Source organism: Notechis scutatus, chromosome 3, assembly GCF_049901735.1.
Source record: "Notechis scutatus isolate UNSWTSFEM ecotype Mainland chromosome 3, rNotScu1.2, whole genome shotgun sequence".
Taxonomy (NCBI): Eukaryota; Metazoa; Chordata; class Lepidosauria; order Squamata; family Elapidae; genus Notechis; species Notechis scutatus.
In genome coordinates this window covers 1,777,432-1,791,082 of record NC_142011.1, presented here as the reverse complement: position 1 = coordinate 1,791,082, position 13,651 = coordinate 1,777,432, and the positions used below count along the sequence as shown (strand labels likewise).

The 13,651-nt window shown below is 45.4% G+C and overlaps 1 protein-coding gene across 1 annotated transcript in view; it reads left to right on the top strand.

Moving 5' to 3' along the window:
* Nucleotides 1–13,411, top strand: part of LOC113427892 (lipopolysaccharide-binding protein-like) — a 29,435-nt gene extending 16,024 nt beyond the window's left edge. The window contains exons 8-15 of the mRNA XM_087959116.1: nt 1,334–1,510; nt 3,192–3,251; nt 5,108–5,275; nt 7,748–7,815; nt 8,931–8,973; nt 10,871–10,934; nt 12,473–12,549; nt 13,209–13,411. Coding sequence (XP_087815242.1) covers nt 1,334–1,510; nt 3,192–3,251; nt 5,108–5,275; nt 7,748–7,815; nt 8,931–8,973; nt 10,871–10,934; nt 12,473–12,549; nt 13,209–13,247 — 696 coding nt within the window. The 3' untranslated portion in view covers nt 13,248–13,411. The remainder of the gene's footprint in view (nt 1–1,333; nt 1,511–3,191; nt 3,252–5,107; nt 5,276–7,747; nt 7,816–8,930; nt 8,974–10,870; nt 10,935–12,472; nt 12,550–13,208) is intronic.
* The last annotated feature ends 240 nt before the right edge of the window (nt 13,412–13,651 follow it).

Here is a 13,651-nt window from a genome sequence, read left to right as displayed (position 1 = left end):
AGGAAATAGAAGGGGAACTTACCAAATTTGCAGATGATACTAAGCTGGCAGGAATAGCTAACACCCAAGAAGATCGGCTCAAGATCCAGATGGATCTTGACAGGCTAGAACCCTGGGCCGTATCTAACAAAATGAAATTCAATGTAGAGAAAAGTAAAGTCCTACACTTAGGCAAGAAAAACCCAAAGGACACATACAGACTGGGTGAAACCAGGCTCAATAGCAGGAACTGGGAGAGGGATCTTGGAGTCTTAGTGGACAACCAGCTAAATAGGAGCCAGCCGTGTGCAGCAGCCGCCAAAAAAGCTAACACAATCCTAAGTTGTATTAACAGAGGGATACAGTCAAGATCAAGGGAAGTACTAGTACCACTCTATAAAGCCTTAGTAAGACCACACCTAGAGTACTGCATCCAGTTTTGGTCACCACATTATAAAAAAGATGTTGAGACTCTAGGAAAAGTACAGAGAAGAGCAACCAGGATGATGAGGGGACTGGAGACTAAAACACATGAAGAACGGTTTCAGGAACTGGGCCTGGCTAGTCTAGTGAAGAGAAGGACCAGGGAGACACAAAAGCAGTCTTCCAATGATTGAGGGGCTGCCACAGAGTGGAGGAAGGCGGGGGTCAAGCTATTTTCTAAAGCGACTAGAACTCACCATCTCCTTGTGATTGGCCCAAAGTCACACGGCTGGCTTTCATGCCTAAGGTGGGACTAGAACTCACCATCTCCTGTTGATTGGCTGAAAGTCACCCAGCTGCCTTTCGTCCTAAAATGAGACTAGAACTCACCGTCTCCTGGTGACTGGCCCAAAGTCACCCAGCTGACTTTCATGCCTAAGGCAGGACTAGAACTCACCGTCTCCTGGTGATTGGCCCAAAGTCACCCAGCTGCCTTTCGTCCTAAAATGAGACTAGAACTCACCGTCTCCTGGTGACTGGCCCAAAGTCACCCAGCTGACTTTCATGCCTAAGGCGGGACTAGAACTCACCGTCTCCTGTTGATTGGCCCAAAGTCACCCAGCTGGCTTTCATGCCTAAGACAGGACTAGAACTCACCATCTCCTGGTTTCTAGCCTGGTGCTTGAATCACCAAATCAAACTAGCTCTCTGACTCTAATCTCCACAGGGAAGATATTCCCCAGAGCTGGGGACACTACCAAAAAGGCCCGTCTTCTGGTCCTCACCAGCCGATTCTCTTGGGTTGGCGGGATCTTGCCATATGCCCAATCGGCTGGATCAAAATGGATGGAGATCGAAGTGGAGAGACAGTCCCTCAGGTAGCCTCCTCCCTTTTCACATCTTCCTAACTTCTTTCATGTCCTCTCACCAGGGCGAATTCTTCTCCACCGCCCATCGTTCCCCTGCTCCTTTCCCAGCGCCTCCTCTCTCTTTTCCGCTGGATCCCAACCGCATGGTCCAGTTCGGGATTTCCACTTACTTCTTCAACACAGCTGGTGACGTCTACTACAAATCGGGATCCCTGACCTTCTGGATCGTGGATGAGATGGTGAGACTGAGGAGATTGTGAAGCCCTCACCAGAAGCCTCTGGAATGTCTAAACCTGCTTTCTCCCACCCGAGCCTATGTATAAACAGGAAGGGGGAGAGGATAGCCGAGCTCCAGAACCCCATAACTACATTCCCCATTAATTTTCAAAGCGGTAACTTTATTCAACCTGGCAGCAGTGGTTTCTGCTGTGAGGGTTGGAAGCCACCAATGAAGGTTCTTCAAGAAATCCAGATGTGCCGGTGTAGCTATAGGAATGGGGAAGGATGGATTCCCAACGCCCTGGATTCCAACAGGACCTTCAGCGTTTATTTTAACTGGTCCGGAAATCTATTTCTCTTAAGCCGGAAGGTGTAACTTGGCTGGTTGTTGGCTTTAGGAGACCCTGAGATCTCAACGTCCTCTGAGAGGACAGACAGCCTGTGAAACGGCCAGCCCTGGGCTGTTCTTACCCGTGTGTGTGTGTGTGTGTGTGTGTGTGTGTGTGTGTGTATTTAGGAGAGGATCTGAGTGTGAGACAGAAAGAAAGAGACAGAAAGGAAGGGAGGGAGGGAGGGAAGAAGTGAAGATGGAGAGAGAGGGATGAAGGAGCGATGGAAAAAAGTAAGGGAGGAAAGAAGGGAGGGAGGAAAGAAGGGAGGGAGAGGAAGGGGAAGGAAAGAAGAAACAAGGAAGGGAGAGAGAGATGAGAGGGAAGAATGGATGGATGGATGGATGGATGGATGGGTGGATGGGTGGGATTCAAATTTTTTAACAACCGGTTCTGTGGGAGTGGCTTAGTTGGTGGGCGTGGCTTGGTGGTCATGTTATTGGCTGGGCATGGCCAACTCAATATCACTCACATCAAGGCACGCATCTCCTCGCCTGGCCTCTCATGACTGTGGGGATGCTGCAATAGTCATAAGTGTGAAAAATGGTCATAAGTCACTTTGTTCAGTGCCATTGTAACTTTGAATGGTCCCTCCACACAAGCAAAGTACCAGCAAAGGAGGGGGAAAAAAACTCCAGAGAAGTTCCAGAGACAGGAAGTCTAGTCCTGCCAAGAACGTAATAAGGGTTAACGGAGAGGCAGTTTCTGTAAGCAACACCAGAATGTTTCCTTCCTGCCTTCCTTACAGGATTAGCCCAGTAATTTCTTCCAACAACCAGTTCTTCCAACTGCTTAGAATGTTAACAACCGCTTCTAGCGAATAGGTGCAAACTGGTAGAATCCCACCCCTGGATGGATGGATGGATTGGAGAGAGATATGTTTTTCTGTGGAAATAAAGCAAGTCTGATGCAGCCTAAAGTAGATAGGAAAAGATGCTGCTCTCCAAAAATAACACTTACGAGGAGGAGGAGTTGTTGGAGGAGGAAGAGGAGGAGTTGGTAGAGTAGCAACGGAGAAGAGTGGTGTCATGATTACCAGCCTTTGAATGTTTTTGTGGGTGTATTACCTGTGTGGTTGTGTTGGCTCTCTTGGGTTTTGGAGTCCACTAACTTGGAAAACGGAAGCTTCTCCACCCTCCAGGTCCTGGCTGTCCCAAAGTGCTTTTCCTCCAAGGGGCAACTGGACTTCCTTGGTTTTTCCTTGAAGACGTTTCACTTCCCCTCCGAGAAGCTCCTTCACCTCCTCCCTGCTCCTCTACCCTGCTTTTGCACCTGCTGCTCGCTCACCTCCGACCGTCTTTCCCACCTGCAGGTTCCTCCGGAGGTTAAGATCCGGCTGAACACCTCCTCCTTCCAGCCCTTCATCCCGCAGGTCAGCACCTCTCCCTCGCGAAGCCCAGGCTCCGAAGCGAAGGGAAGGGAGGAGGGGGGGCCACATTGTGTGGGGAGCATCTGGAAGTAGAGGTGGGGAGGGGGAGGGAGGCATCTGGAAGCTTCTGCGGTTGCATCCTCCCGGATTGTGAAGTCCACAAAGCAGAGAAGGACCCTGGGATCAGGCTGCAAGTGCAGGAGAAGAGAGAAGTCGGGTGAGGATCTCCTAGCACCGTTTTTGAAAGCTTTTAAAGGTTTCCTCCTCTCACTTCAGCTTTTATAATGATGTTACCTCTTCCTCTGCTCCTCCTCCTCCCCTCTCCTCCTCCTCCTCCTCCTCCTCCTCCTCCTCTCTGTGTGACCCCATTCTCTTCCAGCACTGATAGTGTCCCTAGACAAATTCCTTGTGTGTCCAATCACACTTGGCCATTACATTCCATTCATTCCATTTCTATTATTCTGTTCTATCTATTTCTATTTCTATTTCTTTATATTATCTGTTCTTTCTATTCTTTTCTATTCTATTCTATTCTCTATTTTATTCTCTCTTTTCTGTTCTATTCTATTCTATTTTCCATTCTATTCATTTCTATTCTATTCTATTTTCTATTCTGTTCTATTCTATTCTCTATTCTATTCTATTCTATTCTATTCTCTATTTTATTCTCTCTTTTCTATTCTATTCTATTCTATTCCTATTATCTAGTCTATTCTCTTTTCTGTTCTATTCTATTCTATTCTCTATTCTATTCTTTCCAATATCTATTCTATTCTATTCTATTCTATTCTATTCTATTCTATTCTATTCTATTCTATTCTATTCTATTCTATTCTATTCTATTCTATTCATTCTTATTCTATTCTATTTTATATTCTGCTCTATATTCTATTCTATTAAATTCTATTCTTCTATTTTCTATTCTATTCTATTCATTTCATTTCATTTCTATTCATTTCTATTCTATTCTATTTTCTATTCTGTTCTATTCTATTTCTATTCTATTCTATTCTCTATTTTATTATCTCTTTTCTATTCTATTCAATTCTATTCCTATTATCTAGTCTATTCTTTTTTCTATTCTATTCTATTCTATTCTATTCTATTCTATTCTATTCAATTCATTCTTATTCTATTCTATTGTATATTTTATATTCTTCTCTATATTCTATTCTATTCTATTCTATTCTATTCTATTTTATTCTATTTTCTATTCTGTTCTGTTCTATTCTGTTCTGTTCTGTTCTATTCTATTCTATTCTATTCTATTCTATTCTATTCTATTCTATTCTATTCTATTCTATTCTATTCATACTTATTCTATTCTATTCTATTTTATATTCTTCTCTATATTCTATTGTATTTAATTCTATTCAATTCTATTTTCTATTCTATTCTATTCTATTCTATTCTATTCTATTCTATTCTATTCTATTCTATTCATTTGGTAATGAAATGTTTGCCAAAAAAGCAACCAAAGCTCACAGAGCATTACACAGCCAATCATGCCCTTTTCTCTTCTTTCACCTCTTAGCTGATCATGGGAGCCTTTTTTTTTTTTTACTACCGGTTCAATCAAACCGGTCCAAACCAGTAGCATATTACCACTGGTTCCTTTGTTTTGCTGGACTGTGGGCAGTCAGAGGCTGTGGTGTGTGTGTGTGCATGCGTACACTTTACTCTGGGACTTGCCAAGGACATGGGAGCATTGGGGGGGGGATTTTAGAGCATGAAAGGGGAGTTTGAACTCTCCGCTGGCTCTGTGGCCATTGTGCCTTGACCCAGGGTCCTCACAGCAGGTCTTCAAGCAGAGAAGGTGACCATCTCTGGAAATGTGACTTTCTCCTTTCTGTCCCCAGTTGAAGAAGCTCTACCCCAACATGGCCATGAAGCTGAAGGTCTCCCCTTCTTCGGTGCCATCTCTGAGCATCTCCCCCGAAACCCTCTCGCTGACCCCTTCAGTCGACATCCAGGCCTTTGCGGTTCTCCCAGATTCTTCCCTGGCACCTCTCTTTGTGATTGGAGCGGTAAGCGATCTCTCCATTTTTAGGGTCCATAGTGGACAACCCAGACATTGTGCAAGGCCTTTTACGGATCATCCTTGACTTACAACCATGGAGCAACTGTTTGAAGTCACCAAGGTCCTGAAAAAAGGGACTTACGACAGTTTTTCACGCAACCCTCACGGTCACGTGATCAAAATTCAGGCCCTCGGCAACCGGCATGACAGTTTCAGTGTCCCGGGATCCCCTTTTGTGACCTTCTGATGAACAAAGTAAACGGGGAAGCCAGGATCACTTCACAAGCGTGTTACTATCCTGACACCTGCAGATAACAGATAATTAGAGTTGAAAGGGACCTTTTTGGTCATCTAGACCAACCCCCACCCAAGCAGGAGACCCTATGCACCATTTCTGACCGATGGCAGTCCAGTCTCTTCCTGAAAGTCTCCAGGGATGAAGCTCCCACAACTTCCAAAGGCAACTTCTGTTCCATGGGTTGATTGTTCTCCCTGTCAGAAAGTTTCTCCTTATTTCCAGGTTTGAATCTCTCCTTGTTCAGTTTCCATCCACTATTCCTTGTCTGGCCTTTGGGGGCTTTAGAAAATAGTTCGACCCCCTTTCTCCTCTCTGTGGCAGATCCTCAAATATTGGAAGGCTGCCATCCTGTCTCCCCTGGTCCTTCTCTTCCCTAGACTATCCAGGCCCAGTTCCTGCAACCGTTCTTCATGTGTGACTGGATGGAGGCAAGAAAGATGGTAAAATGGGATAAAATGGGAGAGGGAAAGGCTAAACAGGGAAAATTAACTGAATGGGATAAGAGGAAAGGTAACTCCATTGGAAAACAGGAAAGGCAAAGCTAAAACTGAAAAACAGGGAAATTCTATTGGTCTAAGAAGCCATAAAAAAAACAGGCCCAGAACTTAAAACAGGAAACTGAGCATATCTAATTAACTGGTGAATATTAACTAAGACACCTTGCGTAAATAATTTCTTAATTTTAATGTACATGGGATGTATGGTTTAGTATGTAGTAGGATGCAGCTGGGAAGAGAGTAACCTCATAGTACGTCAGCCAATGGGGAACGAGGAGGGATGTGGCAGCCAGAACAGGGTTGTATTAAGAAGGGAGTATTTTGGGTTGGAGACCTGGAGAGAACCATACTTTGTTCTCCCCATTTGTTCCAATAAATGAAACAAGAAAGGCCTTCACTGACTCTTGGCTAGTTATTGGTCAGGCAAGCTGGTCATGAAGGAAAGTAGCCAGGAGCATGTAACAAACCATAATTGCAAAAACAAATGTAAAATGTATCATATGACTGTTGTGGCTTGCCATCAGGCAACAGAGCTGGCCAGTGAGGAGGTTGGGGAGAAACCTGGGCCAGTTTGGGGGAGCCTCTGATGAGGGCTCTGCATCGGAGGCAGAGATGGGACCAAGGCCATCCGACAGTTATCCGCTGCCTTTGGAGTCAGAGATCAGTGGGGAAGAAGAACAGCTGGAGCCTGTTCCCAGTGTACGCATGCACAGAGCTGCCAGAAGAAGGGATAGCTAAGGAACAAGGGTTGACTTGGGAGTAAAGCCACAGGTGGACGGTGAATGGCCCCTCCCAGAGGGAATAAAAGAGGAGCGAAAGGGGGAGTGGGGTTTGCAGGGAGAAGGACTGTGGTGTTCTCTAAGGTTGATAGACAGATATTTGTTGCCCAACTAGGTAACATCATCAATGCTAGGTAACATCATCAAAGGGTCAGGTTTGCACTCTCTACCAGTTGTTGTGGCTCGAAAGCAGACATCAGAGCTGGCAGCAGACTCAGACAGTGAGGAGGTTGGGGAGGAACCTGGACCAGTCCTGGAGTCTGGGGAAGGCTCGGGCGAGGGCTCTGACTCGGAGGCAGAGATGGGGCCAGGGCCGTCCGACAGATATCAGCTGCTTTCAGAGTCAGAGATCAGTGAGGAAGAAGAAAAGCTGGAGCCTGTTCCCAATGTGCGCATGCACAGAGCTGCCAGGAGAAGGCTAAGGAACAAGGGCCGACTCGGTACTAAAGGCTCAGCTGGATGGTGAATGGCCCCTCCATAGGGAATAAAGAGGAGCAAAAGGGGAGTGGGGTTTGCAGGGGACAATTAAGTTCAATTCATGAGGGTGAAGATCTGTTCCTGACTCCTTGCCAAGTCATTGCTGCTACAGTGTGACGTTTGGAAGCTATCGGCCTGGCAATTCTCCTAGTAGCCTGATCAAGATCTGTAGTTGTGAAATCTCTTGAGGGTTGATTGCTGGGACTTTGCTGGAGAGAAATTCCCTTGAACCTAAATAAAAAGGGGTTTTATCAGGACGAAGAGTCGGCTTCATGATCTTGGGAAGATCTAGGTCAGAACAGTGACAATCTGCTGAATAATTGGCACAACTCAATGACCGTAATTCTGGACTTAGTTACAGTCAGTTGAAGATAACCAGAATGGACATATTTGCTAAAGATCTGTGTTTTTCCTTCTTCTCGTTTTAGACCAGCCCAGTTTCTGCCAAAATTGATGTCAATTCTACCAGGATCTTTGGAAACCTGAAGCTTGGCAGGTGAGTCACAGCAGGATAGGACCTGACGCTGACTGAATATGGAAATACAGGTAGTCCTCGACTTACAACATTTGTTTAGTGACCGTTGGCAATTACAATGGCACTGAAAAAGTGACTTAAGGCCATTTTTCACACTTATGACACTGGCAACATCCCAGTGGCCCTGTGATCAAAATTGGAACGCTTGGGAACTGACTCACATTTATGACCATTGCTATGTCCAAGGGTCATGTGATTTTGGGACCTTCTGACAAGCCAAGACAATGGAGGAGCCCGATTCACCTAACGACTAAGTGGCTAACTTAAACCACTGCAATGATTCATTTAACAGAGTTTTTCTGACCGCATACATCTGAATTTGTAAAGGGTGGTGAACAGTGTCGTACTTGCTCACTGACAACGCAACGGTGATGTGCTTTCTAACATTTTTGCCATAGGTTAAAATCATTATAAATAAAAATCCATTGATAAATAAATAATGTGCTTTGTGTATAAATAAGTAAATAAGTCATTTAACAATCGTGACAAGAAAAGTTGCAAAAATGGGACAAAAAGTCACTCAATAACTTTCTTCCTTAACGATGGAAGTTTTGGACTCAAACTGTGGTTCTACGTCGAGGCGTACCTTGCAACTACTTATAACCGGGATGACAAACCTATGGCACATGTGCCAGAAGTGGCACGCAATCTCTGCTGGCATGCGAGCCATCACCCTGGATCAGGTCCACTACGCATAAGCATGCGCCTCCCGCTAGCCAGCTGATTGTTGGGTATCTGCCGTGCATGTGTGGGGGCGTGGTATGCGCAGGAGACACACATGCATGCACACAGGCACAGGATATGTGGGGGGGGGTCACGCACGCATGTGCAGAGGTGCATGGCAGGAGGGGGAGTTCAGTGAGATTTGAACTACCAAGTTTCAGTCAGCCAGCAGTCAGCAGAAGTTGCCTTAACCTTAGCAAAGGAAACTATTGCTTCAACTAAGTGGAGTCGAGAGTCTCTCTTTCCTAAGGACCTGATCTGGGGCAGGCCTGACACTTAGGCTAGATCTTTAGCTTGTGTGTCAGCTTTCTTATAAGGCTTTCGACACCTTATTCTGTCTGTCTCTCCTGTAGGTTGAAGTTCTCTTTAAAGCACTCAGATGTTGGGTTCTTCACGGTAAGATGGATGGGTTTTTTTTTTTTTTGCCTGAAATGTCATGCCCCTCCTCCTTTCTCAGTCTTCTTGGGGTCCCAGCCAGAAGCTCAGTTCACCTTGGGGTCCTCCTGTCTTCTCCTCTTGGGTTAGGTCCTTCTCCTCCAGACCTTCCCCAAAGATTTGAGGATGGACTGCAATGTTCCCTCAGCCCTTCTTCTGGTGGGCCCAGGGTGGGCAACTGAGCCAGAAGGATGGCGCCCTTTTGGTCTGCAAGCCAAGACAGGGGTAGCCCTAAGGATCTAGGATGTCCCATCAAAGGGGGGGGGGCACGAACCAATCAAGTTCATTTGGCTTTCTGATTCTGGTGTCGGTTCCAGATCCATCTTGAATCAGATTTGGGGCTGCCCCAAGGGAGTATGGGTAACCATGAGAATGAAAGTAAAGTGAGAAGGGAGGATAGCCAAGGGTGGGATTCAGCCAGTTCAGGCCAGTTCGAGCGAACCGGATGTTAAATTTACATCTGGTTCACAGAACCGGTGGTTGAACCAACTGGCCGGCCCCGCCCACCACGCCAGGAGTCTCCACACGGCCCATTTTGGATGCAGGTAAGTGCAGGGTCCACACGGAAGCTCTGGGAGGGTGAAAACTGGGCCGAACTGGAAGTACTGGAAGTCTGGAAATGGGCCTGTTTCCGGCTTCCAGAGGCCCTCCAGAGCCCGGGGGAGGCCATTTTCACCCTCCCAGAGGCCTGAGGGAAGCCTCCGGATTCTGGGGAAGGCAAAAAAACAGCCGAATCGGAAGTTCCGGAAGTCCGGAAATGGGCCTGTTTCCAGCTTCCAGAGGCCCTCCAGAGCCGGGGAGGCTATTTTCACCCTCCCAGAGGCCTGAGGAAGCCTCCGGATTCTGGGGAAGGCAAAAAAACAGCCGAATCGGAAGTTCCGGAAGTCCGGAAATGGGTCTGTTTACAGCTTCCGGAGGGCCTCCAGAGCCCAGGGGAGCCCATTTTCACCCTCTCAGAGGCCCCGGGGAAGCCTCTGGACTTTGGGAAAGGCAAAAAAAAAAACCCGGCCCTCCCGGAAGTTCCTGTAGGCCATGCCCCCCATGGCCATGCCCACTCAGCAACTGGGCAGGGAACCAGTTGCTGGTATTTTGGAATCCCACTCCTGAGGATAGCCACAGCAACATTCTTTTGCCAGAACTGAAGGCCCAGTTGCTGGAGCTTGGAGGGGAGTGACTGGACTTTGCAGGAGTTCAGAATGGAGGTGGATTGGAGAGCTGGACTTGTCAGTCATCAGTCAGGGGGCTGGAGGTGAGTTTTAGTGTAGCAGTGTAGCAGGGGAAACCGCGGGAATTCAGATTTGGGTTTTCCCAGATGTGCCAATATTCTCTAATAAATTCTTACTTGGGAGGACTTGGTCTCTGAATGCAGAATTCTGCTTGGGCAGGGACTTTTGACTAGATGACTTACAAGGTCCCTTCCAACTCTGTTATTCTGTCTTAATTTGGCAGGGGTCCCCAACCGCCGGTCCGCGGACCGGTACCGGGCCGCGGAACAAGCCTTACCGGGCGCTGGTTGCTGGGCGCCGCCATCTTTTTGGTAAAAAAGCAATTTTTCGTCAAAAAGATGGCGGCGCCAGCGCTTGGTGAGCTTTTCCGGAGAAAGCCATTTCTACCCGAAAAAGCTCACCAGAAGCGCTGGCGCGCTCATTTTTTTGACGAAAAATCACTCGATGGCGTCACCGGAAGTGATTTTCGTCAAAAAAGATGGCGGCGCCATCTGACGCCGGAACCGGGCGCATGGCGCCCAGCTGACGCCGGAACCGGGCATGCAGCGTCGAAAAGGTTGGGGATCCCTGTTAATTTGGGATGGAGCATTTGGTTGGAATGCTGACATCTGGTTTTCTCTCCCCATATGCAGGTACAATTGCTGGAATCCCTCGTAAACTTCCTTACAGCCGGCATCCTAGTTCCACAGATGAATGGTAAGGACATTGTAAAGTCAAAAGGCCTTTCATATATAATATTTTTTCAGAGTTCAAAGAAAGGCAACAAGGACTGTCAGAGGTCTGGAGGCCAAACCATACGGTGAATGATTAAAGGAACTAGGTATGTCTAGTCTAATGAAGAAAATGAATGAATGAATTCTTTATAGGCCAGGTGTGATTAGGCATAAAAGGAATTTGTCTTGGTGCAAATGATCTCAGTGTACATAAAAGAAAAGAGACATTCGTCAAGAGTCAAGAATCATCAGGCACAACACTTAATAATAGTCATAGGGTACATTAAGCAATCAAATCATATTAGGAAAACAGTCAGTTTAAAGAATAGCATAGAAATAGAAATAGAAATAGAAATAGAAGAAATAGAAATAGAAGAAATAGAAATAGAAATAATAGAAATAGAACAGAATATTCTTTATTGGCCAAGTGTGATTGGACACACAAGGAATTTGTCTTGGTGCAAATGCTCTCAGTGTACATAAAAGAAAAAATACATTCGTCAAGAGTCAAGAATCATCAGGTACCACACTTAATAATAGTCATAGGGTACATTAAGCAATCAAATCATATTAGGAAAAGTCAGTTTAAAGAATAGCATAGAAATAGAAATAGAAATAGAAATAGAAATAGAATAGAACAGAATATTCTTTATTGGCCAAGTGTGATTGGACACACAAGAAATTTGTCTTGGTGCAAATGCTCTCAGTGTACATAAAAGAAAAGATACGTTCGTCAAGAGTCAAGAATCATCAGGCACAACACTTAATAATAGAATAGCATAGAAATAGAAATAGAAATAGAAATAGAAATAGAAATAGAAATAGAAATAGAAATAGAATATTCTTTATTGGCCAAGTGTGATTGGACACACAAGGAATTTGTCTTGGTGCAAATGCTCTCAGTGTACATAAAAGAAAAGATACGTTCGTCAAGAGTCAAGAATCATCAGGCACAACACTTAATAATAGTCATAGGGTACATTAACCAATCAAATCATATTAGGAAAACAGTCAGTTTAAAGAATAGAAATAGAAATAGAATAGAATTCTTTATTGGCCAAGTGTGATTGGACACACAAGGAATTTGTCTTGGTGCAAATGCTCTCAGTGTACATAAAAGAAAAAATACATTCGTCAAGAGTCAAGAATCATCAGGCACAACACTTAATAATAGTCATAGGGTACATTAACCAATCAAATCATATTAGGAAAACAGTCAGTTTAAAGAATAGAAATAGAAATAGAAATAGAAATAGAAATAGAAATAGAAATAGAAATAGAACCAAGGAGGAATTTCCTGACAGTGAGGACAATTAACCAGTGGAACTGCTTGCCCCCAGAAGTTATAGCTGCTCCATCACTGGAGGATTTCAAGAAGAGACTGGACAATCATTTGTCTGGAATGGCATAGGGGTCTCCCGCTTGAGCGGGAGGGGGTTCGACTAGAAGACCATGAAGGGCAATAACCCCCTCCATGTTTTACCTTTCCTGCATAATGCCCTGACTCCTTCTCTCTTCCAGCCCGCCTGGCTGAAGGATTTCCCCTCCCCCTCCTGGATCACCTGGAGCTCTCCAACCCCGTCCTTCAGGCTCACCAGGTGAGGGACAGGTGGGACAGTTTGGTGGGACAGTTTGGTGGGAAATTGACTTTTGTCCTAAAACAGGTGACTCCAAACAGATGCTAAGGAATGATTGTGAGTTGAGGAATACCTGTGTACAAGTTTTGTCATGAACGTTCTGAAAATCAGTAAACCTTAGAGATTGCAAACTGAGCCAAGAAGACCAAAATTTGCATCCTCATAGCAACAGGATCCTAATTTTCTGATTTGACCACACGGAGAGGGAGGGGGGAGGGAGGAGGGGGACAGAGAGAGGGAGGGAGAAAAGACAGAGAGACATAAAGAGGAAGAGAGAGAGAGAGTGAAAGAGAAAGGGAGGAGAGAGAGAGAAAGAATGAGAGGGTGAGAGAGAGATAAAGAGATGGGGAGAGAGAGAGAGACAGAGAGACAGAGAGACATAAAGAGGAAGAGAGAGAGAGAGAGTGAAAGGGAGGAGAGAGAAAGTGAAAGATGGGAGGGAGGGATGGGGAGGGAGAGAGGGGGGGGAGGAGAGGCAGAATGAAAGAGGGGGAGAGAGAGAAAGAATGAGAGGGGGAGGAGAGAGAGTGAAAGAAAGGGGGGCATAAAGATAGAAAGAATGAGGGGGAGAAAAAGAGAGAGAGAGAGGAGTGTTTACTTTCCCTTCTATCTCTCCACAGGATTTTCTGGTTTTTGCATCGGACGTGCGCTATGGATAGAGAAGGTGTGGAGGAGAAACAGAGAAAAAGAGGAGGAAATGGAGGAATATTATCCCCACTTCTGGTTCCACTGGGCTTCGGCTTGGGGTTCTGCCGGAAATTCTCCAGAAACAGCCCTTTTAACATGGAACTTATAATAAAGAGAAGGCATATTTAATCATTCATGTATTGACCACAGCTAGAATCATATTTGCACAAAATTGGAAAAAACGAAAAGATTCCATCCGATGAGAGCATGATCACCAAAATATCAGAATGGGCAGAAATGAAAAGGCTAACGTTTGGGATTAAAGGGAAGGAACAAAGTGAATATTATATGATAATGGGAATTGTTTTATTAACGGCTGGAGAATAAAAATGGAAATTTAAAAATTAGCGAAAAATAGTAAGCCTGTGAATAGAAT